Source organism: Bos javanicus, chromosome 3, assembly GCF_032452875.1.
Source record: "Bos javanicus breed banteng chromosome 3, ARS-OSU_banteng_1.0, whole genome shotgun sequence".
Taxonomy (NCBI): Eukaryota; Metazoa; Chordata; class Mammalia; order Artiodactyla; family Bovidae; genus Bos; species Bos javanicus.
Window position 1 is genome coordinate 97751454 of NC_083870.1, and position 25192 is coordinate 97776645.

At 47.5% G+C, this 25192-nt stretch overlaps 1 protein-coding gene across 9 annotated transcripts in view; it reads left to right on the plus strand.

Annotated features, from left to right (window-relative positions):
- The window catches only part of LOC133244620 (BEN domain-containing protein 5), a 1484041-nt gene that overhangs the window by 1245904 nt on the left and 212945 nt on the right, over nt 1-25192 (plus strand). For 3 of the 9 annotated variants that reach the window (XM_061412045.1, XM_061412047.1, XM_061412046.1), the window contains 3 exons: nt 7899-8047; nt 13628-13841; nt 22315-22491. The exons of 4 other annotated variants lie outside the window; for them this stretch is intronic. In XM_061412045.1, coding sequence (XP_061268029.1) covers nt 7899-8047; nt 13628-13841; nt 22315-22472 — 521 coding nt within the window. In that variant the 3' untranslated portion in view covers nt 22473-22491. Of the gene's footprint in view, nt 1-7898; nt 8048-13627; nt 13842-22314; nt 22492-25192 lie in introns of those variants that run through there. 2 more of the 9 variants (XM_061412044.1, XM_061412043.1) reach the window with 2 other exon arrangements.

Sequence of the window (25192 nt, forward strand, 5' to 3'; positions counted from 1 at the left end):
GGGCCTGATACTAGCTGCTTTTCGTAGAGAAAACCACCTCAGGAGTAGACAGGATCATCGGATGAGGACGCGGGCCCAGAGAGGAAATGAATGTCTCAGACAACAGGAGAGACTGATAAAGATTTGGAGTTAGGAGAGATGCTGGCTTATTCGGGAACCACAAGTCACCCCTGACCGAACTGCACAGAGGAGAGGTAGGTAGGAGGGACAGCCAAGGCTGCAAAGGCAGGTGAGGGCCCCTAGAACTGCCCCAGCCCTTACACAGGTGGATGCAGGGGCTCCTCCCCTCGGAGGGGCCTGTAGCCCATCGACCTCAGCATTGCCCCTTTGGTCATGGGCTTCAGGGACAGAGGGACAGACTGGAGCTGTCCCTCAGCCCCCTTCCCACTGCCCCAGAAAAGTGAACTCTAGGGAGAAAGAGGAAGGAGGGCCCTGGACTGTCCTGCTACTCTGAAATCGGATCTTAAAACCAAACAAATCAACCAACCCACATTTAGCAAAGATGAATCCCATTTAGTTCCTGCTCTAGAACAGCTCATGGCCTGAAGGGGAAAGACAACAAGGTCAGAGTCAAGGATTGACTTGTTTGGGAGATGTCAGCACCACCATGAGGAAACTCCGCCTCCCCTAACCCCTGCCTTCGGTGTGCCCTCGCTGTGCCCCACAGCAGCCCTTCAGGAATCTGAGGGCAGCCTTTGTGCCTCCTACCCCACTCCTTCGTACCACAACCCCTCAGTCTTCGCACCCAGCCAGTTCTGGTCCAGAACCAAAGGCCATTTTGTGTGCATTCAGCACATGTGTGGGGGCCTTCAACGCCTGTCTGGCAGGACAGACCCATGCTGTTGTGCATATCTTTGCCATTTGGAACGCTGCCTGGGTCCAGACAGTTGGGGTGGGTGGGAAGTAGCAGGACCACAGATGAAGAGCCAGCCCAGCTTTGACCACCAGCTGGCAGAGGACAGGCTCAGATCTCCTAGAGGTGAGATGAATCCTGGTGACTCACTCCCTCCCCACTGCACCCCCTGCTCAATTGTGGAGTTCTTCACAGACACCTAGGAAGGCAAAAGAAGGTCAGAGGTGCAGTATGGGTCCCACAAGGTGGACATTACGTGAGAAGCCTGTGCAGCCTGAAAACCACAGTTTGCTGAAGGCTTGTAGGGCTGTGGTAAGAGCAAGCCTTCGAAGTCTAGCAACCCTGAATTTTTTTTTTTCTTTTTACTTTTGGCAAATTACTAAGAATTAACTTCTTTCATTCAGCACGTGTTTGATGAGTATTCATTGTGTGCCAGGGACATTGCTCTGGGTGCTGGATACAGCCGTGATCAGGACAGTGGCTGACCTCAGAGTTTGCATCCTAACCCAGAAGATAGTAAACAAATAATAACTTGATACTGGAGTGTCAAGATTAAAAGATTTTTTTTTAATTGTTATTTTGATGTAAAATTGGCTTCCCTGGTGGCTCAGCAGTATGCCTGCCAGTGCAGAAGACATGGATTCAGTCCCTGGGCTGGGAAGATCTCCTGGAGAAGGAAATGGCAACCAACTCCAGTATTCCTGCCTGGGAAATCCCATGGACAGAGGAGCCTGGTGGGCTGCAGTCCATGGGGTCGCAAAGAGTCAAACATGACAGCGACTAAACAATAGCAACAATAACTACTAAAGATGTTCAGTAGGTGTCAGTCACCTTTCCTTTTCAGGGAGAAGCAAATATGTCCTTTGAAACAGGCCCCTACAGTTCTCCAATGTGGGTAAAATACCTTGACCACCACGACTGGGACCTGGGCCCCCACCTGCCACCCCTGTCTTGCTGGGCTTCTGCCCCATAGAGAGGGGGGCTCTCTGAGTCCATCCCGGCTCTGCTGCTCTAGAGTTTTGACTCCCCAAGGGACCAGCCCCACTGTGAGGTGGCAGGGGGGGCGGGCATCCTCATGAGCTGCAGGGGTCTTGCCCAATCCAGTCTTTAGGGCTGGAATGGCCTCTCCTGCCTCTGCCTAGCAAAGCCTACTCCAACCCTCACCCACAGAGAGCCCTCAGAAAACGGGGAGGGTCGGGGAAGGACCCCAAGGAGCCACTGCTGACAGTGATCTCATTGCCCTGCCTGACCATCCTACCATCTTCCCTCGACCTTATCTCAAGTTCTAGGAGCTCACCTGTTCCTTAAGGCCTTCCAGGGTCCCTGAGCCCATGGTAATCTCTCTGCAAACCTGTGCAGATCATGACGCTGCCCACAGCCTGGTTGATCAGTGAGCCTCCATAATGTGCCACTTGCCTCCCCGTGTGAGGATAACTACCCCACTCCAACCCATACGGCCAGCTCCAAGCCCCAGCCCAGAAGTTTGTGACTGTACTTCTGAAGCCTTCCTAGTCTCCAGGTGTGGCACCTCCTCCTTTGCTTCTATTCCCAAGTCTTTATCCTTACTCTTGTCAGGATGGTATTAATGGACTGTGGTCTGTCTCTTTCCACTACTGGACAGCACATCATTTGAAGCTGCCTGCTCGGGGCTGGCACTTGGTGGGTGCCTAATGGATTCTCACTGAAGGAATGAGACCAGGTTTGCCCCTGCCCTCCCTGGAGGCACAGCGGGGCCGATAACCATATGCGTAGCTGTGGCAACAGGTGAGCATGGCCGATACCTTCTGAGAGAGGAGATCCACCTGCCCAGCTGCGGGCCATCTCCCATCTCTTTCCAAGGCCTCTGTGCACCTCCTTTGCTGTAGCTCTTCCCATGCTCAACTCCTTTTCCACAAGTAGAATCATCTTTTTTTGACAAACCCAGTATGCCTCTGGGCCACCAAAGTAGGCATATACTTTAAGGATTTTGATTTGATTTTTTGATTCACTTTATATTTAGGAAGAAACTAGAATTATACCAATAGCAGAGAAAAGTCCTGTTCATTTGCAGGAATAAATGGAAGACTTTAATACTTTTCAAGAGAAAATCTAATATTACTAGCCTTTCTGTTTCAACAGAAGTCAGAATTGATTTTTAGTGTCCAAGCATACATATTTTGAAGAAATGGGTTATTTTTAAACCTCCTGTCTGTGGACAGAGGAGTTGCAGCAAAGAGTCGGACATGACTGAACACGCAAATAGAACATAAGCATCAATGTCTTAGAAAGATTTCCAGAAAGAATGGCGTTAGTCCAGTTAAGCTAGACGAGAATAGAGAATGTTACAGTTTCCTTTATCTGTTGTGCCAGCAAACGTTTACCAAGCCCCTTACTGTGTGCCACGATTCCCATTTTATGGGAAAGGCCTCTGGGGCTTAAAAAGGTAAAGGAAATAATAGACCCAGGATTTGCAGCAGGTTTTCTAGCATTGAATCCAGTGTTTGTCCATCAGCTCACAGCTGTTTGTATGCAGTATAATGAGAGTTTCACATGTTATATTCTCAGCGTCTCCAGAACTGGGGCATGCTGTATTTGTCTCCGGGTCCCCAATGCCTCTTCCAGGGCTCGATCTTGGTATGCAGTCAGGGATTGTGTGATGAATGGGCTCATGAATGACTGAATGAAAAGACAAGCGCTGTCTTTTATACTCTTTCAAAAGCTTTTTTTTTTTTTTTTTTTACCCAGCTGAGAGGTTTCTCTCCATGGAAGGTATATTTTCTCCAAAATAAACCTGAAGTGGATCAAAAGGCTTTTTTTTTTTTTTTTGATTCCTACTCTTCCCACAAAGTGAAAAAAAGTTGCTTTGTTACTTAAAATATCTGCACCAGATCGTGCAGTGCCGTCTCTTAGCACAAGTGCTTATTATCGTGGCTAATTTGGTCACATGTGTTTGAAGGAGAACAATGCCTCAGAAATTTTTAAAAGCAAAACAGCAATCTGAAGCGTTTGTTGTAATGAGATGTAAATTGCCAGCATCGTAGTGGAGCCGACTAAAATTTGCAGTGAAGTGTTTTTCTCCCCCTTTTAAATTAAAAGCACTAGAGGCCCTCCCTCCTCTCTGGGAAGAAACCACATGCTTTTTGTTCCTTTTCTTTCTGACTCTGTACTACTGAACACGCCGCTTTATTGACCGATTCATCCCTTCATTCATCTGCCATTTTCTGAGCCGGTGTCCGAGCCTCCATTGTGCGCCTGCCTCGCTCTCTGGAGGCTATTGGCACTCCCCATGTCGCAGGCAGGAAAGCTGAGGCACAGAGAGGTGAAGGAGATGTGTCTCAGGATTCACACCCGGGTCTCCTGACGAACGGCTTCCAGGAGGAGCCTTTGGTTGGTCTGTCCTCCTCGCTGAGACACCAGGTCCTTCTGAATACAATGCCAGAGGAGGCAGTGGCAGAGCGCAGTGCTAATCCCTGGCAGCGTCAGGTATTAAGTGTGCTGATCGGGGATGTTAGGATAGAGAGTTCCTTGAGAGCCTGGGAGCAGGAAGATCCCGTTACAATAGACTCAGCGTTCGACGAAACTCTGTTGGTCCCTGAGCAAACTGGCAGAGGGGAGCCTAGTGTGGGTGTGTGCCATGAGAGCCTGAACACCTGCTCTGGGCCAGGCTCGTGCCACGGACTTGGGGCAAAAGACCAGCGGGGCCCTGGTTCCCAGGGATTAGCAGTGACTAACTTGAGCACCCAAATACGACCCCCGCGTGGGGCAGGGGCAGGGGTGGGGGTGGTGAGCCACCATTAACTGAGCACCCACGCTGTGCCAGAGTCTGTGAATCACTACATACATGAGGTTCACTCCTTTACACTGCAGCCTGGCTGAGTCACTGTTGTCATTCCTCCTTTCAGGATGAGGCAACAGGAGTCAGAAAGGTTAAGTAATTATTGATGTGTAAAATCACCTGTTGACAATTGAATTGGAACAGGCACTGTGCTGAGCCCTGGTCTCTAATATAAAAAGACACAGTCTCTGTCTGCCCTCAGGCCTCACAGTCTAGTGGGGGTGGCAGAGAGAGGAATAGAGGAGTGCAGCTGTTACCAGGGGAGGAGGGAGTCCCAAGGAGCTGGCTAGGCAGGCCACTAGGGAGCAGAGTCTGCGTTAGAAGAGAGGACCAGTGAGGGTGGGGCCAGAGAGGTGACTCTTTGCTCTCAGCTCCTGCTCTTCTGTGTCTCTGTGTAGCCAGCAGAACTGTCCGTTCCCCTGGCTAGATGTTTCCAGTTTCCATTTTACAGCCCTAACTTCTACTTCCTGGGCTGCAAAAAGGTTACAGGTATTTGAGAACAAATACCTATAAACATCCCATTCACCTCAGGCACCTCCACTCAGCAGCAGGGCTTTATTTCAGAATCTGTGCCTCAACCCATTTAAGTCTCTTTCTTGCCCACAACTCACTCGCTGCTCTCATGTTATGAAGAATTTACTGAGAGCCTGCACCGTGCCAGACATTGCCCTAGGTGCCAAGATTACAAAGAGAGTAAAACTTTACCCTTGAGGAGCTTCACAATTTGATGTGGACAGCAGACAGATTGGTAGATGATTCCAAATATAATGTGCTGGAAGTATTTACGACTTAGAGACCCCCTACCTGGTAGTGATCAGAGCAAGGCCTCACAAAGGAGACACCTAAGCTCTGTTCTGCAGTCTGACCAGAGACTTGACAGGCAGATGAGATGGCATTCAAGGCCAAAACAGTAGCACGTCCAAAGGCTCAGAAGCTTGGGACAGCACAGCGCCTGAGGGACAACATCTGGGGAGAGCAGGAATTGAGCAGCAGAGATCAAGAAGAAGCTGGCTATATTCAGGGTCTTAGGGAGGCTATGGTACACAATTTTGAGGGTAGTGGGAGCCTAAGCCGGGAATGATTTGGTTGTGAGTAGATTTCTTTGGCAGCTGTTGTGGAGATAAATGGACGAGAACTAGACTGAAGTCAGAGCTGAGCTGGGTTTGTTCTCTTGTCCACCATCTTCCTCTCATGCAAGGAAAAGGAGGCTTTAGAGGAGTTACACTATCTTTTCCTAAGGTGACCTGTGCTCCATTGGCTGCGTGGCTCCATTCCTTTATCTTGCTGCTGAATGTCAGAGCAGGAAGAGACCTCAGGTGCCAACTTAGCCATGCCCTTTGGGGAAAGCCAAAGTAATTGCTTCTTCCCTGACCTAAGAAAAGATCAAATGCTCCACCTGAGTTTGCTTATATCTCAGAAACACAACCGAGATCTCATACAAAGAGAGGAGAAACTATGGCATCTGCTTCTGAAACTTTAGAGTTATTCATTCATTCTTGCCATTCTTTTGTTCATTTAGCAAACAGTCAGAGAACACCTCCTCATGCCAGGGGCTGGGGGCAAAGAAGAGAAAGCCTTAGGCCCGGCTCTTGAGTAGGTCACACAGAACTGGGAGATGCTCCTAGAATGGTGACGATGCTGTCAGTCCCTCATTCTGACAGCTTGTGCATCCACAGTTCACTCGCCTGTGGTCACACAATTAAAATCTATCCAAACTAGGAGTAAGACCTAGACTCGGTCTTCCACAATGAGCCCTGCTTTTCAGTGAGCTCTGCGCCGCTCCCCAGCCTCGCTGCATTCAGCTTTGTGCCTTCACACTTCGTTGAGCCGCTCAGGTGCCACTAGTGGTAAAGAACTCGCCTGCCAACGCAGGAGACCAGAGACGTGGGTTTGATCCCTGAGTCAGGAAGGTCCCCTAGAGGAGGGCATGGCAACCCACTCCAGTATTCTTGCCGGGAAAACCCCATGGACAGAGGAGTCTAGTGGATTCTAGGGTCCACAGGGTCGCACAGAGTCAGACAAGACTGAAGTGACTGAGCACGCACTCATGTGCTGAGCACACACACGTGCACCTACATTGTTGGAGACTTCAGAGATCTGTCTTGCAGCTACCAGCAACTCAGAAATGGTTTTGTCAGTCTAGGAAGCCCTATTGTGAGGAATTTTTGTAACAATCACAATACCTTCCTCACCACCAGGCAAAGCCAAGGGTATGGCAGTTTAGCACAGTAAATTGCAGCCAGGTTGTTGGTGAGGGCTTTGGCACACAAACAGCTCCGTACCAAGCAGCCCACATGGTAAGAATAAGGGAAGGCTGGACCATGAAACTCACTGGTGACTTAAGCTACTTGCACAGTCTTGGGGACTGGCTTTGGCAGTAGCTAAATTTCTGATCCCAGTTAACTCCTGAAATACTTGCATAGGGAGAATTTGCAGGATGCCAAAACTCTCCGTTGGCCTTTGGATTTGCTCGCCTATAAAAGTTAATCAAGTTATCCAGCCTTACCCTGTTTTACTGCCCTTTGGTAATCAAGACACAACAGGTGATTTGAAAAATAGTCCATCATTTTAAAAAGCTAATGGAGGAAAAAAAAAGTCCTCCTTAGAAACCACCACCATTTATCTCCTGCCTTTTACTGTTTTAACTGTACATAATTTGTGTTGATTGCATTAAAATAAAAATCAGGATAGCTGCCGGTTCAGGCAATCAGGGGCTTAATCTGTATTGTACTTTAATTTCTTGGTTGAAATGCGCTTGTCTAGATACTAGGTCTTGGGCGGGGGGGAGGCCTTTGCATTTCTCCCCCTGCTTTCCTATCCTCTGCTGCGGCCTACTTCACGTAGGCTGCAGGGATGGGGTTTTGGCAAATACACAGTTTGCATACTGCAGTCATTGCTACCCTATCTCCACCCTAGTCTTAAAAGGACCTCTTTCCCCTGCAGGAAGTTGAATCCCTCGCATTTTCATTCAGACAGTGACACCCTAGAAGACTGCTTCTCATTCATGTTTAATTAGAATCTAGTCCACTCTTGTCTGCCAGCTTTTCCCCTGTGATGCTCATACCTCCTCTTATTTCCAAGCTGGGGTTTAAGTGTAGTCCAACGGACCAAAATAAGCCAGCAATAAGCATAGTTTGTGTGTGCCACCATGTGCTGACAGATGCCTAGCTAAAATATTTGCCTTTGATTTTCCTTGGAGTTCTAGACAGATCTCTTTTCTTAACTGCCTAGGTCCCGCCATTGACTTGGAAAAAGTAAAGTCAGAATGTCTCGAGCCCGAGCCGGAGTTACGGAGCACTTTCAGTGAGGAAGCAAATACGTCGTCCTATTACCCCGCTCCTGCACCTGTCATGGACAAGTATATCCTAGACAATGGCAAGGTAGTGTTTCAAGCTCACTCTCCGTTCCCGACAAGTGTTGGTTAGTCAGTGCGAAGGAGGAGGGTATGGTGGGAGCTCCCGAGATACAGCAACTGCTTGGCCTGCAGGCCTAGCTCTGTGACTGCTTCCAGAATCCATGTGCTGTAATCAGGGGAGCTTTACTAGGACTTTTTCTCTTCTTTTTTTTTATGGTAAATATTGGGCCAAAGCAACTGTAAAACTAAACTGACATTTAAAAATAGCTTATTAGTGAGAAAGATAATTTAAAATGATAATCTGATGAAACCAGATGCGTAAAATGTATAAGGTGATCTCGAGATGAGATATCTGATTTACAGATATGGCTGTGACTGAATAGTCATTCATTCATTGTTTGCAAAGTACCTATGTGTTGTAAGTTCTACCCTAACCCTAAATGCCAGGGATACAGAGGTGAATGGGACATGCTCCTTACCCCTAAGCTGATTTCAAGTTGTACATTCAGCTTGGTTAGCCCACAGTCCTAGGGCCACATACAACTCCTCAGATTTTTTTTTTGTAAGACTCTTGAAAAAAAGTTAAGAAAGAAAACTTAAGCACTATTAGTAGTTCTATTCGTGCAGGGTGAAAAGTAACGGAATAGCCTTTGGAAGTCTTAAAGTCACATATATGACATAGCAGCAGGGCAAGGAGAAGACTTCTAATATTCTTCCTACATCCAAATGAATTCATCTTGGAGGAAATATACTGGCTCTCTGTCTAGGCACTGGTCATATTCAGTTTTACTATAATAGTCTTTGCCACCATGGCATGCAGTATAGACATCACCTCTCCTTCTCCCCAGAGACTCATCTGTGTCAGTCTGTTTTTCTTGCCTTATGCTTCAAAAGGTCTCTGTTTATCCAGTATCGTTCCCCAGTGGGTTGATGAGAAAGGAAAGGTTGTTTTATTTGGGTTTCTCCAGATACATCTCTGCAGCTGGCCAGGCTGAGCCAAAGCAAGCATTGCCAAGCCAAGGAAATGAAACTTGTTGGTCTTCAGGGCTCCCTTGGATATGCTGCCCTCCTCTTTGTATCCATGTGCCTGCAACTCCCTCAGAGCACTTCCTCCCCTGCAGAGGCAGAACTGATGGGTCAAACCGTAGGCCTGTTCTTCCCTGCCTTGCTGTAGCCTACAGGCTTTAAGAATCTGCTTTGCAGGGAAGAGGTGGCATGACAGAGTGGAAGTAGGCAGCCTGGAGCCCGAGTGTACGCTTAACTCTTTGCCCTACCTGTGTGACTTTGAGTGGGGGCTTCCCTTCTCTGGGCCTCAGCATCTCTAGCTGTGCCAGGTAGGATCAAATTAATGCTCTCCATAGTCATTAAAAACGACTTAAACTGTGTATCTAACTCTGGTGAACCTTCAGCAGTTAGAGATGAAGAAAAGACTTTTCTGTCTCCGTTGATTTCTTTTCAGGCACAATCACATAGTGAAATGACTACAGACTTTTTCTTAAAGTAGCTTCTAAGAGAAATCTCTTTCTCTCCTGCTTTAAAGACTGGTGGACAGTTTCTAGGCATTATGAGGGTCTCTTTCGAAAGGATCATTTTCCTGCCAGGAAATTGTGTCTCTCAAATGTCATTTGATTTTTTCATACTCAAGCTGCACAACCTGTCTTGAAAGTGCCGAGTTTGTTTTATCATTGATTATGGCCAATATGTTGCTATAAAACTAACTGGCTTTTGTTTCCACCAATTCATAGTCAAAGGAATTGATGAAGGGAGGGGAAGGAAGCAGACACCCTGGAAACGCACAGCAGCTTGCTTGGAACAGCAATCCCCCGCATCCCAGAAGCAGTCATTATTATTCTTGGCTCTGCTGTCGTTTCAGACCCTTCCTTCTTTCTGCCTCGATCTCTGTGATGCGCAGAGCATGGGAATGAGATCCGTTTCCTAGTAGGAAACTAGTTTTGTCCTCTGAAACATTTCACAAAGGCATTCTTTGATCAAGTCCCATCCTACCAGATGCCATGTTTTTAATAACCTCCCTTGAAAGCGTTAAGGCTAACATTTCGGTCCAATAGTGAACTGTGGTTTATGTGAGTAAGGGTTTGCCATAAAAGTTACTTTCCGATTTGGCTCAAGTGCATCTCTTTTCTTTGTCTTAAGATATTTGGCAAAACTAATACAATATTGTAAAGTTTAAAAATAAAATTAAATTAAAAAAAAAAAAACTCATTGAATCGTAAAGCTTCAAAGACCATCAAAGTTTAAGTAATGTAATTTATACACGGGGTGGATGGGGAAATGCATCCAGAAGAGGGGCTCGTCTACAGCTGTACACCAGAGCAGAGGCAGGCAAGAACTAGAAGCCAGGTCACCTGGCTCTGAGGCTGGTGCTCTTGCCAGTCTGTTCTGCTGCATCCTTGAAAGTGGGGCATTGCTCCAGGTGCCCCTGAGCTCTGTTGACCTCAGGAACCCTTGTCCCAAATGCCCAGCCTGTCCCTGTGACCCGTCTCACCCAGGGCTGTTTCCTTTTGTGCTGCGTAGCTGGCCTTGTACTCGAGTGCATTCAGAAAATATTTTCTTTTTCAAGGAACAGCAGCTCATCTGAACTGAAAGCCAGTGCCATTAAGACATATTAAATATGTGCATCAGTTTCTTACAGCTTTGTGTTCAGACTAGTCTGGGCCACCTTGTAGGGGACGAAAGAGGCAAAGCCTGGACCTCTCCCCGTGGAGATGGACTGCGAAGGTAGTGAGGGCTCTTAGTAAGTTAGAAATTCAGAGTGGATAGAACTTAGCCCAAGAGTAGTGAAGGAGGTTTTGTTTCATTGGGGGCTGGGGTTTAAAAGCTTATCAGGCTAAGGAGATGTAAGGGAAGGCTCTCATCCCTGGGTGGGGGAGAGGCATGAACAGAGACATAGATAGGGGAAAGAAGGCAGCAGAAGTAACAGTTTCAGGTTTGCGCTACCCTCCTGATACTGTCGGCATGTAATCTCATTTATCTTCAGAATAGCTCTTTATTCAGGTGGTGATCTGCCTCAGGTACATCTGAGGAAAGAAAGGCTCAGAGAGGTAGAGTGACTAGCCCAAGATATCCAGCTGGTGGGTAGAAGGGCTCGGATTCACACAGAGAGGAAACTCTAGAGCCTATCCTTTTTCTGTCACCAGACGCTGGACGTAGGAGGAAATGAGTGAGTTTAGGGACATCGTTGAGTGGTAGACATGCTATGCTTAATAGGTTGAATGAAAACAGGATTCTAGAGGACCTTTAAAACCAACTGAGGATGTTGCATTTGATGTGACAGAAAACAGGGGGCCGTTCAAGATTCCAGAAGGTTAACATAAAAACACAGTTGAAAGACTGCGGAAGTCATCTAGTCAAAGAAGGAAAGCTGTGTTTTAGGGAATTGATCTGGCAGTGTTTACAGCGTGGGTTGGTCAGGGCAGGGACTGGGGACAGGAAGGCCAGCCAGTGGCTTTTCTCCAGGTTTCCCTGACTGCAGTGTGACCCACAGTGGGTGCTGGCCAGCAAAGTGGCCAGGCAGGTGCAGAGGGAGGCCCAGGAGGAAAGCCAGATGAACATAAATCTGCTGTGTTTCCACCACGTCAGCACCACCATGACACTGGCAGCAGCAGGAGGCCATGAGAGTGTGGGCTGCAGGGTCATACAGGTTTAGAGTTGAACCTTGATTTCAAAATTTTCTAATAGTATGTCTTAGGAAAATTAATTAGTCCTTCTGAATCTCTGTCCCTGTCTGTAAATATTTCTACTTATTTCCATCCCTTAAGGTCATTATGTTTATAACTAAGAGTGGAATACCTAGTTCATAATGGGTACTCAAAGAAATATTAGTGTCCCCTTTCTCTTGTAGAAGAACATTGACCAAGATGACTACCACCTCTCTTTAAAGAACAACAAATTGAAAGGTTGTAGGAAAACAAGGCTTGAGTAGAAAAGAGCAAAGACCTTTGGAAAATGGAAGTTGCCCTCCATCTCCAGGGGTTTCTCTTTCAGTGTTTAATCTAATTCACATCCCTTGTTTTCTCCTATCTCAGGGCGCTTGCATGGGTAGCCACAGAGTCATCCAGGGAGGTGACTTGGGGTCCCACAGGAAGCAGGAGGGAGCTAGTCGCCAGCAGGCCTGATCTGGAACACAGACTGCCCACCTGCAGTTCAGGCTGCAGAGAGAAGGCCAGACTCGACCTTGGGTGGATGTTGCCCAGTGGCCCCAGGCCACCACATCCCACTCAAGGGCTGCTTATCTTCCTAAGCTGTGTGAGCAGAGTTGCAGCACGAGGTTTGCAGCACAGGGAGGCCAGGTGGATCTGGTTATCTGATATGGTGCCTGCAGAGGTCTGAATGATCATTTGAGCAAAAGGAAGTGAAGTGGATGTGGCAATGTTAGATTGTTTACCTACTGACATTCGTGGGTGGGCTGTGTTGCTCTGTTTTTTCTTGTTCATGGTCTGAAAATGCCAGTAATTGGTGAAGGAAGAAGCGTTGCTGGTTGACCTGTCTGCCCATCTGTGCATGCTCACTGTGCTTTCCAAGTCGATCTTCAGTAGAGAGCTCTTCAGATATCTCTGAACCCTGAGTCCTGCCAGTCTGCCGTCAGTCGGGGTGTCTCTCAGACCAGGACTCTCCCAGGATATCTCCTGACCATGCAAGGTCCACGACTGACAGTCTCTGAAGACAAGGACCTTGGCAGGGACTTTCCAGTCCCCTCAGAAAATTTAACTCATCAGTGGCTGCCTCTCCCACTGTCCCCACAGAGGCCACGTCCACCCTCCGTGGACTCGGTAGAAACACAGCATGAATGGCAAGGTCAAAGTCAGAACTTCATTTTTAAATGATTAACATCAGCAAATGGTTTTTAAGTTGTTAAAAGAGTCAGAAAGGAAAAGGAAATCTCAAAGCTCCTTGCTAGATTATTCTGGGACATCTGCGTTTATGGACTCTACTCTGAAACTTTGAGCGCTTCCCTTATAAGGAGCAGAAGGTTGTGTTTTGTTCTGTGTGCCGTCAGAATCAGACCAGGGACACAGTGGTTGTGTTTAATTTGTTAAAATCATAGGTTTTCTGAGCCAGAAAGAACTTAGCTGAAATCTAACTCTGCCTGCTCAGCTCCCCGAAGCTGAAGCCAGAGACAGAAAGAACATGCATACACACTCCGCTAGTGGCAGGACCTGGGCAGTTTCCCTCCCCACTCCAGCGGCTGTGGCTGCCACACCCCGCTGTACCCTGGAGTCACCTAGAGAGCCCCACCCGGACAACATAAATGCACTCTGCAACTTCATAGTTGAGTGACTTTTCAAAAGTGGCTGCACCTCTCCCAACCTGGCTTTTCTACCTGAAATGAAAATAGAGTCCCAGCACCTTCCTTCCAGGGTTGCTGTGAAGATCTGAGAGAGTAAATATAAAGCACTAGCATAAGGCCTGGCGCATTACGGGTGTTCAGTAAATGCGTATTTTTATTTCCCTGAAAGAAAGGTAGTTAGTATTTATGGAGCAGATCTCTTGTAGTTGTGCAGCACTGTCTTTTAAAGGACAGGAAAAGCTTCCCGCTGCCATCCTGTCCGACTAAACAGGTGCTCGCTTGCGTTCTTATCCCTTTCAGGTCCATCTGGGAAGCGGGATTTGGGTTGATGAGGAGAAATGGCACCAGCTGCAAGTCACCCAAGGAGATTCCAAGTACACGAAGAACTTGGCAGTCATGATTTGGGGAACAGATGTTCTGAAGAACAGAAGCGTCACAGGAGTTGCCACAAAAAAAAAGAAAGATGCAGTCCCTAAGCCACCCCTCTCGCCTCACAAACTAAGCATCGTCAGAGGTGAGTCCTGCACTGGAGATGCAGTGACTGAGATCCTGCCCTCAACCCTGGCAGGAATGCACGGGGCACGTTTCAGTTCAACACACCTGCTGAAGCCTCCCCGTGCCAGGCCCTGGCCTGGGCACAGGAACACAGGAGCAGATACGGACCTGGTCCTGGGCAAGCTCACATTAACAAGGCAGATGAGCTGTAGACACACGTGCGGTTCAAGGAGCTCACATGCGAGAGGCACAGAAGGGGGTTCTCAGGAGGGCAGGAGACCCCTAGCTGGAAAATCAGGGAGGGTCCCTGCGAAGTGGGTCACTGAAGCAGGCCTTGAAGGGTCCACCAGACCTGGGGACGCAGATGTTTAAAGAGAGGTACTTGGGACAGAGGTGTGGGATTGGGAAAGGAGGCTGCTCTGTAGAGCAAGTGAAGGTCAAGGCTCGGACACCAGCTCCTGGGGGTCCTAGCCTCGTGCCTGGAGCACTTAGTGAGATGAAGACCAGCCAACGATTGCTAGACTGAGCTTCTTTTCTGGGGTTTGGGAGGGTTTGGAGAGACTCCCTGTCTCTTTGCCTGTTTCCCCAAATGTAGGGCTCTAACCTGGACTCTCATTTTCCTTCCCTCCTGCCTTCCTTTCTCCTCTTTCTTTCCTCTTCCTTCTTTCTCTCTTCTATCTCTCCCACCTATTCTCCATCTGTTTACTAAGCTCTTATTCTTTACCAGACTCTACTGTGTATGGAGGACTTAGAAAGGGCTAAGACACAGTCTCCATCTGCAAGGAGCTCAGAGTCTCATGCCGAAGGTGAACACAGAAAAGCTAGTTACGGTACAGGTAATGCAAATTACAGAGACAGGAAAGTACACAGGAGCAGAGAGAATATAATAATTGTTAATTATTCTGAGCACTTAGGATATTTCAGGTGAAGGCAATGGCACCCCACTCCAGTACTCTTGCCTGGAAAATCCCATGGATGGAGGAGCCTGGTAGGCTGCAGTCCATGGGGTCGCTAAGAGTCAGATACGACTGAGCGATTTCACTTTCACTTTTCACTTTCATGCATTGGAGAAGGAAATGGCAACCCACTCCAGTGTTCTTGCCTGGAGAATCCCAGGGACAGGCGGAGCCTGGTGGGCTGCCATCTATGGGGTCGCACAGAGTCAGACACAACTAAAGCTACTTAGCAGCAGCAGCAGCAGGATATTTCAGGTCCATATTAACTCATTTAATCTTCATAACACATAACTCTCCCTTCTGTTGACTGCTAATATTATCCCTGTTTTTGATGTGGAAACTGGACACACAGATGTTAAGTGACTTACCCACATCACACAGTTTTAGGACTAGAGCCAGGAGTCCTAGCCAGAAGGGCTGACTTCAGAAGCTGTGCTCCTACCCACTAGTCTCTAAGTGTCCAGCTGCCAGGTTTTGATGAAGAAAGTAAGACTCAACCAGTCAGTGTGTGCATTTAGAACAGGCCTTGTACCAGATTGTGGAGCAGGCACAAATATGTCCACAAACAAATAAGATAATTTCAGGTATTGATGAAAGGCTGTGATGTATATCTGAGTGAGACAGTAGCTGTGTTAGCTGGGGTGGGTGGAGAAGACCTGTTCAAAGAGGTGGTTTCGAGCTGGGAACTAGATGTGGAAGAGGCAGTCCTATGTGATTCTGAGGGGGCATGAAAGAGGCAGAATAAATAACAGGTTCAAAGGCCAACATGCTCAAGGGGTGAAGAAGCCCCAGCCAGCTGCAGAGTCATGAGTGCAGGGAGACTGAGGCCAGGGTGGTGGGCAAGGGACGGTCTTGGGCCATGAAGGCCACGATGAGTAGCTTGACTTACTCTTCTTGCAGGAGAAAGATGATATGGAGTCTTCAGTGGGAGGGACTGAATGGGAGCCAGTCAAGAGGCTGATGCAGTGGTGCCATAGACTGAGGTCAGAGCAGTGGAGACAGAGAAAAATGGCCAATTGTAGGATATATTTTGGAGGTCCAGATCTCAAGACACAGAGAGATTAGGTGACCAACTGGAAGTCGTGGCTATGAAGTTTCAGAGCCTGGATTGAAACCCACCTGGCTGACTCTGATCTGGGGTTTGTTCTGAAGCTCAGCTGCCTCCCTGGATGGCTGATTCATGGTTAATTGATTTAGGCAGACACTTATTTTTAGACAAGCAGAGGTAACCTGTAGTCTGCCCACTGTCTGAAATGATGTAGCCTAATTTAGGAGGTCATCCTGAGAAAGAGTCCTTCCTGGGGACACAGCCCTGCCTCCCCAAGGGGTGGCCGACCTCTGATTCTGTTACACTTGTTGGAATGTGACTCAGCAGGTCCCTGGTGCCTCCCAGTGACCGACTGTCGCTGTCACGCCATGGTATAAAGTCATCTGCCACGTGTCTGCCTCAGACGTTAGTGTGACCGTGTCAAACTCACCTCCCCGTCCTCCGTGCCTCACACAGGGCCTGACACACTGTGAGCTCAGTCAGGGAGGGCTGAAAAAACGCCACACTGAGACCTGCAAGCCGTCCCCTGATCGACTCTTCACACGGTTTCTTGTGAACCACTTTCCCCCCAAGTCCAGTGCCCTCAGCTGAAAACTTACCTCTCAGATGGTTAAGAGGGCTGCTTGGCTGATAGTTTGGTCATTGTTACTCCTGAGTTGTGAAAACAAGTTTCCCTTCCTTGCTGAGCTGCACTGTAGGGCTGGCATGACTTCGTGACGGTCATATCATTGAAGTTCACGATCGTTCAGTGCTTGTCAACTTTCAGGCCCCTCCCGCCTGCTCCCAGTGAGAGGCGATGGAAAGCGGAAATTGGAAAGGAATGTCAATAAGCTTGAGGTTGAGCCCCAGCCCTGCCTTGCCCTAACTCTGATTTATTTATTTGCTTGATGACTGTCTTTCTTCCCCACCCCCATGAGAATATGAGCTTTATGAGATTCTTGCTCAGGGCCAGTATGTTGTAAGTGCTTAATAATATTTGTTGAATCAGTGACTGATGGCAAATATATATTTGACCTCAGTTTACACTTTGAGGTTCCTGATTCCATGCATTTGGGTGCCACTGGTCACCTCCTCCCAGATGTCCACATGACACCTGCACATCTACACCCCTCACTGCTCGCCTCTTCCTTCACCCCAGAGCCTCTGCCCTGTGTGTTCACAGTCATGATGAAGGACACAACACCACCTGCCAGGAACCCAGGGATGCCTCATTCCGCAGTCCTTGTTCAGCTCACTCCCCATCAGTTCTGCCCCTAAATACCTTTTAAACCATATACTTCTCTCCATACCCATTGCCGCTTTCTTTTCTCCCCTGCCTTACCCGAGCTGCTTTATATTTAATCAGAGTGATCATTCTAAAACCAAGTATGATCCTGTTACCACCACCCTGACACCTGGTGCCCATTATTAAAGGGTAAACTTCTTATATATGCTCAGTCTTTGAGACTCCATGGACTGTAGCCCACCAGGCTCTTCTGTCCATGGAATTTTCTAGGCAACAATACTGGAGCAAGTTGCCATTTCCTACTCAGGGCGTCTTCCCAATCCAGGAACTCTTGCTTGGAGAATCCCATGGATGGAGGAGGCTGGTGGGCTGTAGTCCATGGGGTCGCGAAGAGTCCGACACGACTGAGCGACTTCACTTTCACTTTTCACTTTCATGCATTGGAGAAAGAAATGGCAACCCACTCCAGTGTTCTTGCCTGGAGAATCCCAGGGACGGGGGAGCCTGGTGGGCTGCTGTCTGTGGGGTTGCACAGAGTCGGACATGACTGAAGCAACTTAGCAGCAGCGGCAGAGTCACCTAGGAAGCTTTTTAACGTGTCATAAAAGCACCTTCATAATCTGGCCCCTGGCCTGGAGCTCCAGCTTATTTTTTTTTAGCATATTCCCTTGAACTGTTAAGGTCTTACTATAATGAGCCTCTGTGTTCCAACAAGCCTTGTCCTCTCTCACGTTAGGGAATTTGCAGATGCTATGTCTGGCACCAGAAGCATAGGTCAGACTGCCCACCTAACCCCTGTGCTGCTTTGCCCAGCCAGCTGTTACTCACTGCCCAAGGGTGCTTAGGAGAACCTTCCTGCAGGAAGCCTTCCCTGACCTCTCAGGGTAGGGGACACTTCTGTTGTGAGTCCTAGGGCACCCTGTGCCTGCCTCTGTCCTCTTCTGTCTGTATCTTTGCCTCCTAGGTACCTGGTCAAATAACCCTTTAGAGCCCATAATACTTGCCATACCAGGGAATAAGAGGGAAATTGACTTACCCAAGGCCATACATCTGGTTCGACCAGAGCTGAGCTGAAGTGCGCTTTCAGGCTTCCCTGGGTCTCCAGGGGTTTCTTGTCTTACTGAAGTACAATTCAGTTTGTTGGTTGTTGTTGTTGTTGTTTTAGCTACAGCCCAGCAGGCTTAAAGTCTGTCTCCCATCGTAGCATGCACGCACCGTTTTTAGCCTAATTATTTAAGGTTGCCTTTGACTGGTTCTTCCCATGCAGGCTGTCTTCTGGACTGAGATTGTTCTGTAAGACTTTACCGCATTTACGCACATTGGACATGTCAAAATGACAAAAGCCTTGGTGCTCACAGGGTTGGTGAGGATTTTTTCTTCTCTTTGGTTTGAAAGTCGCTCTTCACCAGGTAGCCGGGGAATGGGGTGAACATGGACATCACTTTAGAAAGGTGAGAGCAGGAGGGCTGGAGGGGTGTCTCGCTGTAATGACAGGCTCCAGAATGACAGTTAAACCCTTATTAAGGTCAAGTGACCTTTTGCAGACTGTCTGAGTTTTCAAATGAGCCACAGCATTGAGTTCTGGTTAATTTTTATAACTTTTTTAATAGGACACATTAACGCTGTTATACACTTTGTTAATTAAGCAATAATCTCAAATGCTCCCTCGCAGAGGGAGACATTCCCGGCAACTGCAGGTGATTAATATCTGGAGCCTAATGAAAGCCTTTTAATCAACCTCGGGGGCCATTCAGTGCTCTTACCCCCAGGAAACAAGAGTGATTGGTATTCTGTGGAGGCCGCTGAAAACCTTCCTCCATCTGCCTCTTCTCTGACTCATGCAGGGGCCTCTCGGGGCCAGCACACCCACTCCCCTGCCCCCTCCTCTCTCCTTTTCCTCTTCACCTACCCTGTTACCTTCCAGAGAACTAGAGCCCTGGAGCTGGAAGAATCTCCTTAGATGATCGGATTTGACCTGCTTTCAGACCGTGAGACTGAGACCCAGAGAGTTTCCCACTCAAGGTGGCCCAGCAACTAGGTTTAGAGCCAGATTCGAGCCCCTGAACTTAGAGACAGTCCTCTGCGCAGGACACACCCCTCATTTGGTTCAGGTTCCAGCAACATCACTGCAATTGTCTGCCTTACCCTGGCCCAGGGCTGGAGAGGGAACCCCCAGGGGGTTCTAGTCTGTAGGAGAGACAGTGTGGTCACAATTTTATTAGACTGCGGTCAGGGATTTGATAGGGAACAAGCCAGATGTGTCAGGGAGCACCAAGAATGCAGGCAGAGTGGGGTCTCTGGCTCAACCTGGGAGATTCCAAGATGAATGAATCTAGAAGAATGAGCAGGGTTTAGTCAGGTGAAGGATGAGGCCAAGGTAATTGGGGAGGAGATGAGCAAAGACTGATTTGTGGGCCAGCCTGGAGCGGGGCGGGAAATGGAGTCAGCAGAGGTAGGACTGGAGAGACAAGGCAACGTGCCTTCTCGTCTCAGTCCCCGTGGAAGGGCTAGCACGAGACAAAGTGCAGGTTGGTCAGGAAGCAGTGAAGGTCAGCTGAAAGCTTCTAAACCCTTCTCCATAGGGAGGAGACGTGCTTCAGAGAAAGAAGGCCTGTAGCACACACACCCGCAGCCTGAGTGGCAGCAGGAGGCAGGCTGCCTGTGTCCCCAGGGAAGGGCTCAGTGCAGAGACCGCGGGGGATCGTGCCCACACTTACCTGCTCTCCAGGCTTCGGTCTTGTCTCACGTGGGTGGAGGAGTTAGCACAAGTTAGTCTCCGTGGTTTCTGCTGGTGTTGACACTCTGCACCACTGACTGGATTGCCTGCTGTGCACTGGCCTGGTAGACAAGACTTTGTGTGTGTGCATGCGTGTGTGCCCAGGCCTGTCTGACTCTTTGTAACCCCATGGACTGTAGCCCACCAGGCTCCTCTGTCCATGGAATTTTCTAAGCAAGAATACTGGAGTGGGTTGCCATCTCCTCCTCCAGGGAAGACTTTGCTCATCCTGCATAGCAGTTCCTCGAGACTGGGTTGCCATTCCTGTTTTATAGACAAGGAGGATCAGGTACAACAAAGTTAAAAATCTTGCTCAGGACTACATACCCAGTGGTTCATTCCCACTCACAGCCGTAGTCCCCTTATGTGCAGAATTATCATGTCCCCTCGGGTTTCCTTAGAAAAACATTCATGCCTCCTTTTATTCATTTAACAGGCATTTACTTCCTCTTGCCCCTGTGCCAAGCACTGTGCTAGGCCCTGGGAGCAAACAACGGCATATACATAAAATAACTAGGACAACCCCATACAGGTATAGTGTTCCTTACAGTGTGACAAAATCTTGCAAATTGCAAAATGTTTGTATCATATCCTTCATGGCAGCCTTAAAAAAGATCACATGTGGTTTCTTATCCTTGTTGAGTAGGTGAGGAATCTAGGGCAATGATTTGCCTCAGGTCCCCGTGCTAGGAAGTAGGCCACCATCAGGTTCCAGTCAGGTCCCGTCTGGGGCTCACTCTCTGCCTCATCTCGGCAAATGGCCGAGTCAGTGCAAGTGGCCGTCCTCAGCCTCATTAGTGATCACCTCCCTGAGGTACCACTTCACACCCACCAGGTGGCCGAAACCTTAACGATCAGTTAAGATGTATGCATACTGAACTTTGAGGGCTTCCTGGTGGTTCAGTGGCAACCCACTCCAGTATTCTTGCCGGGAAAATTCTATGAACAGAGGAACCTGGTGGGCTACAGCCCATGGGGTGACATGGGCTGTGTGTGTGTGTCTGTGCACACTCAGTCATGTCCGACTTTGTGACCCCATGGGCTGTAGTCCACCAGGCTCCTCTATTCATAGAATTTTCCCGGCAAGAATACTGAAGTGGGTTGCCATTTCCTAGTCCAGGGGGACTTCCCAGTCCAGGGATGGAACCCACGTCTCTTGCGTCAGCAGGTTGATTCTTTACCAGCTGAGCCGCTGAGCCACCAGGAAGCCTTCAGAATTCAGTATGCATACACTGTAACAGTGGGCAGGTCCAGCCAAGGCCTGTACTGGGCATTTCCTGTCCGTCTGCCCCAGGACACACAGCCTAAGTGCCTGTAATTGCAGAACACAGCAAACAATCCAAGTATTCACTGACAGTAAAGTGGGTCAGTCAGTGGTGGATTAGTCGGACAATAGAACACTACTCATCAGTGAAAAGAAATGACCTGCAGCTGCATTCACACTTCAGCATGGGTAGCTCTCAACACTGAGTGGAAAAAAAGCAAGTCAGATGGATATACAGAGTATGGAGACACTTGTAAAACGTTCAAAACAGGGGAAGAGTAGATGATACGTTATTTAAAGATGTGTCAGTCACTCAGTCATGTCCGACTCTGTGACCCCATGGACTGCAGGACACCAGGCTTCCCTGTCCATCACCAACTCCCAGAGCTTACTCAAACTCATGTCCATCAAGTCGGTGATGCCGTCCAACCATCTCATCCTCTGTCGTCCCCTTCTCCTCCTGACTTCAATCTTTCCTAGCATCAGTGTCTTTTTCAATGAATCAGTTCTTCGCATCTGGTGGCCAAAGTATTGGAGTTTCAGCTTCAGCATCAGTCCTTCCAATGAATATTCAGGACTGATTTCCTTTAGGATGGACTTCTTTGATCTCCTTGCAGTTCAAGGGACTCTCAAGAGTCTTCTCCAACACTACAGTTCAAAAGCATCAATTCTTCTGTGTTCAGCTTTCTTTATAGTCCAACTCTCACATCCATACATGACTACTGGAGAAACCATAGCTTTGACTAGACAGACCTTTGTTGGCAAAGTAATGTCTCTGCTTTTTAATATGCTATCTAAGTTTGTCATAGCTTTTCTTCCAAGGAGCAAGTGTCTTTTAATTTCATGGCTGCAGTCACCATCTGCATAAAGATGTGTGCGTATGTGTTAACATGAAAAAGAAATTCAGGAGAGCAGTTACCTCTGGTGAGGACAAGGAGAGGGTAGGATGGGGGAGGAGTGTCTGGGAGCTTCAGAGGGACCCCATTAACCAGGGGAGTGGGCACATAGGCATTGTATCTTTATTTTTAAAGTATAAATTTACAGTGTAGATCTCTTTTTCTCAGTACATTTTGTGTTGAAAATTTTAAAAGGCAGCTGTGCCAGTTATGTGAATTGGTACTTTGGAAGTATGTCAGGAGGCACATTTTCCTTTCTCTTCCGTAAAGATATGTACTTGAATGCACCATTAATCCTTGGCCTTCTTGTTTCTTTTCCCTGTCTAGAGTGTTTGTACGACAGAATAGCACAAGAAACTGTGGATGAAACTGAAATTGCACAGAGACTCTCCAAAGTCAACAAGTACATCTGTGAAAAAATCATGGATATCAATAAATCCTGTAAAAATGAAGAACGAAGGGAAGCAAAATACAATTTGCAATAAACTTTGGATTTTTCATAAAGCCTTCTCGTTTTCCTTGCTTGGCGTGTGATTTGCGGGCGATGGTGTTGTCCAGATCAGACCCCACCATGCATGGTGGTGTGCGGGCCAGGAGCCAGTAGGGTTCTGGGGTCAGCCGGCCTGTTCTGAACTTGGACTTCTCACTCCAAAGACCGCAGATGGATTTGCTGAGATTCAGGCAGCAACCTGGCACCAGAGTTGTTCCGGGGATGGTGAAAATCCTGTCCTTTTGGAAGGGGATGAAGTGACTCTGAGTTGCCTATCACTCGGCCAAGAATTTGAGCTGATATTTTTACCATTCAAGGACTTCTATCTTTGTTCCTCTATTTTGTTCTATAATAAAGCTTCATTAATTCTTTGCTGTAGACAATCTTTATCCTCATTTATTTAAGGATGGATATTAAGTGTACAATGGACATGACCAGTGTCCTTTGAGGGGCAGAACATTCAGGCTGAAGGAAAGAAAATTCATAATGGATGTAACTTCTGTCTGCAGATCTGAAGGGCTGTCTTGAAGCAGATTACTTTCTCTTACCTCAGAGGACAGATCTAGGTCCAGTCACCTCTCCCTCAATGTGATCTGAGACTCAGCTCCCCTGATAATTTGAGTCAATCTGTAAAAGAGTGTGAGGGGATGGTAATTTAGATGTGGTTCAGGGTCACCTTCAGGAAGTTGGAGGCAACATCACCTGGTGTCACTTCATTTATCCTATCTTGTATCTCAAGTGATCTTTCAAGTTGCGTAATTTGTATCTCATTCAGTACCTGCATCTCTAAAGTGTCTGGTGCACAATCAAGCAAACCACATTTGATCTTCCTGTTGATTGACACTTCCTTTCTGTAATGCCTGTGCCTATGAAGTCAGCATCGGGCTTCCCTGGTGGCTCAGCCGGTAAAGAATCCACCTGCAATGTGGGAAACCTGGGTTCCATCCCTGGGTTGGGAGGATCCCCTGGAGAAGCGAACGGCTACCCACTTGACTATTTTGGCCTGGAGAATTCCGTGGAATGTATATAATCCATGGGGTCGCAAAGAGTCGGGCACAGCTGAGCAACACACACACACATACACACACACACATATATATACACATGCACACATATATATGTGTGTGTGTGTGTGCTGCTCAATAAATATTGGCAGTCATTTCTGGTTATTGACTTTTAGACATTGGTTGGAAAACTTTGGCGTCTGGTTTCTCTAATGCTTTATCTGCTAAACCATTAGGTCATTGGTGGTCTGTAAGCAAAGGCTCAGGGTCACTAGGGTGAATAGTGGATGTGGCTACCTTTATGAGAAGTTTTATTTTAGTACATAAAATAATTCTCTCTAACATGAAATATTATATGCTTGCTAATAGGTTGTATAAGTGTGAATTTCCTTTTATGGTGTTTTCCCAGCTCTCCACAGACTAGCAATGTGATCTTGAACCATGCACTTAACTTCCTCAAAGTCCTTGCCAGTACAATGAGGAAAATAATGCATACCACACAGGCTCTGTGAAGAATTAAATAATAATAACAACAATAACAGATACTTAATATGTGCCAGGACTGTTCTAAGTGTCTAGCATAAGTTAATTGATTAAGTAAGCAGAGTTTGTGACACTTAATAGAATTCAGTAAATTCTTGTTATTAAGATGTGTTCATTTAAATGGCGGGGGCAGCTTGGGCATTAGTAATGTGGAATGCATGAGAGGCTTGGGAAAAGCATACATCATATTTGAGCTTATCCCCTTTGCTCCCTAAGCATGACAAACACTGAAAGCCTCCATGCATTTCCCTACAAAGACCAATATGATATGATACCTGCTGAAAGGTACTTTTAGGTTGACAGTGTGGCAAGAGTCATGGAAATATATGTTTAAAATGCTGTGACGTGGAAGTGCTTTAGGTAATGTACAGCTTATACATCAGAGACAGAGTAGGGTTGTGAGAGACTGTGGGGTCTGAGTTCACGTCGTGACTTTACCACTCTTCAGAAGGTCACTTGACCCTTCTGGAGCTCATTTCTTCTAAAGTGGAGGTAATGATTCCTAACTCAGCACTGTTTTGGAAAGTAATCTGGGTAATATCTGGAAAAGGAGCTGGCTAATATCTGGGAAATGAGTCTCAAAGAGCCATGCAGATGTTATTGATCCTTAGCTTGTAAGGCAGAATAAAATCAGACATGGATGTGACAAGAAAGGGCTTAAGAGCTGTTTCTGATGGGGAATCTGGATGGGTGGGGCAGGTGTTTTTATACCCTAGTTAGACTGAGACTTTTTGGGCACCTATTGTACACCTGATGCACTGTGACTCTTATATGAAGGCAGGGCCACTGTTCTTATATTCATACAAAAGAGGAAATAGACTCAGAAAAGGTTAAATAACTTTTTGGCCAGGGTCTCAGACTTGTCAGTGGTGGAGCTGAGTCAGAATCCAGATCTAGGCAAAATCTGCCCTTTGATTGCCACTGAAAGCTGAGTGGAATATTATGGTCTGGGCTGAGAATCTAGCCATGTAATCTCAGAGCATGTTTAGGAGAGTCCCAACATTAGTAACCAATCAATGGAAATTGGTCTCATTAATTCAAGCCATTTGGAGAGATGGGAAGTGACAGTACCATTCATGGGGATCTACAGTTTCATTACATTCAAATACATACACAAAGCTCAAGTTCATTTCATGTAGCAGGGAATTTCCCAAACTTGCCCAATCTT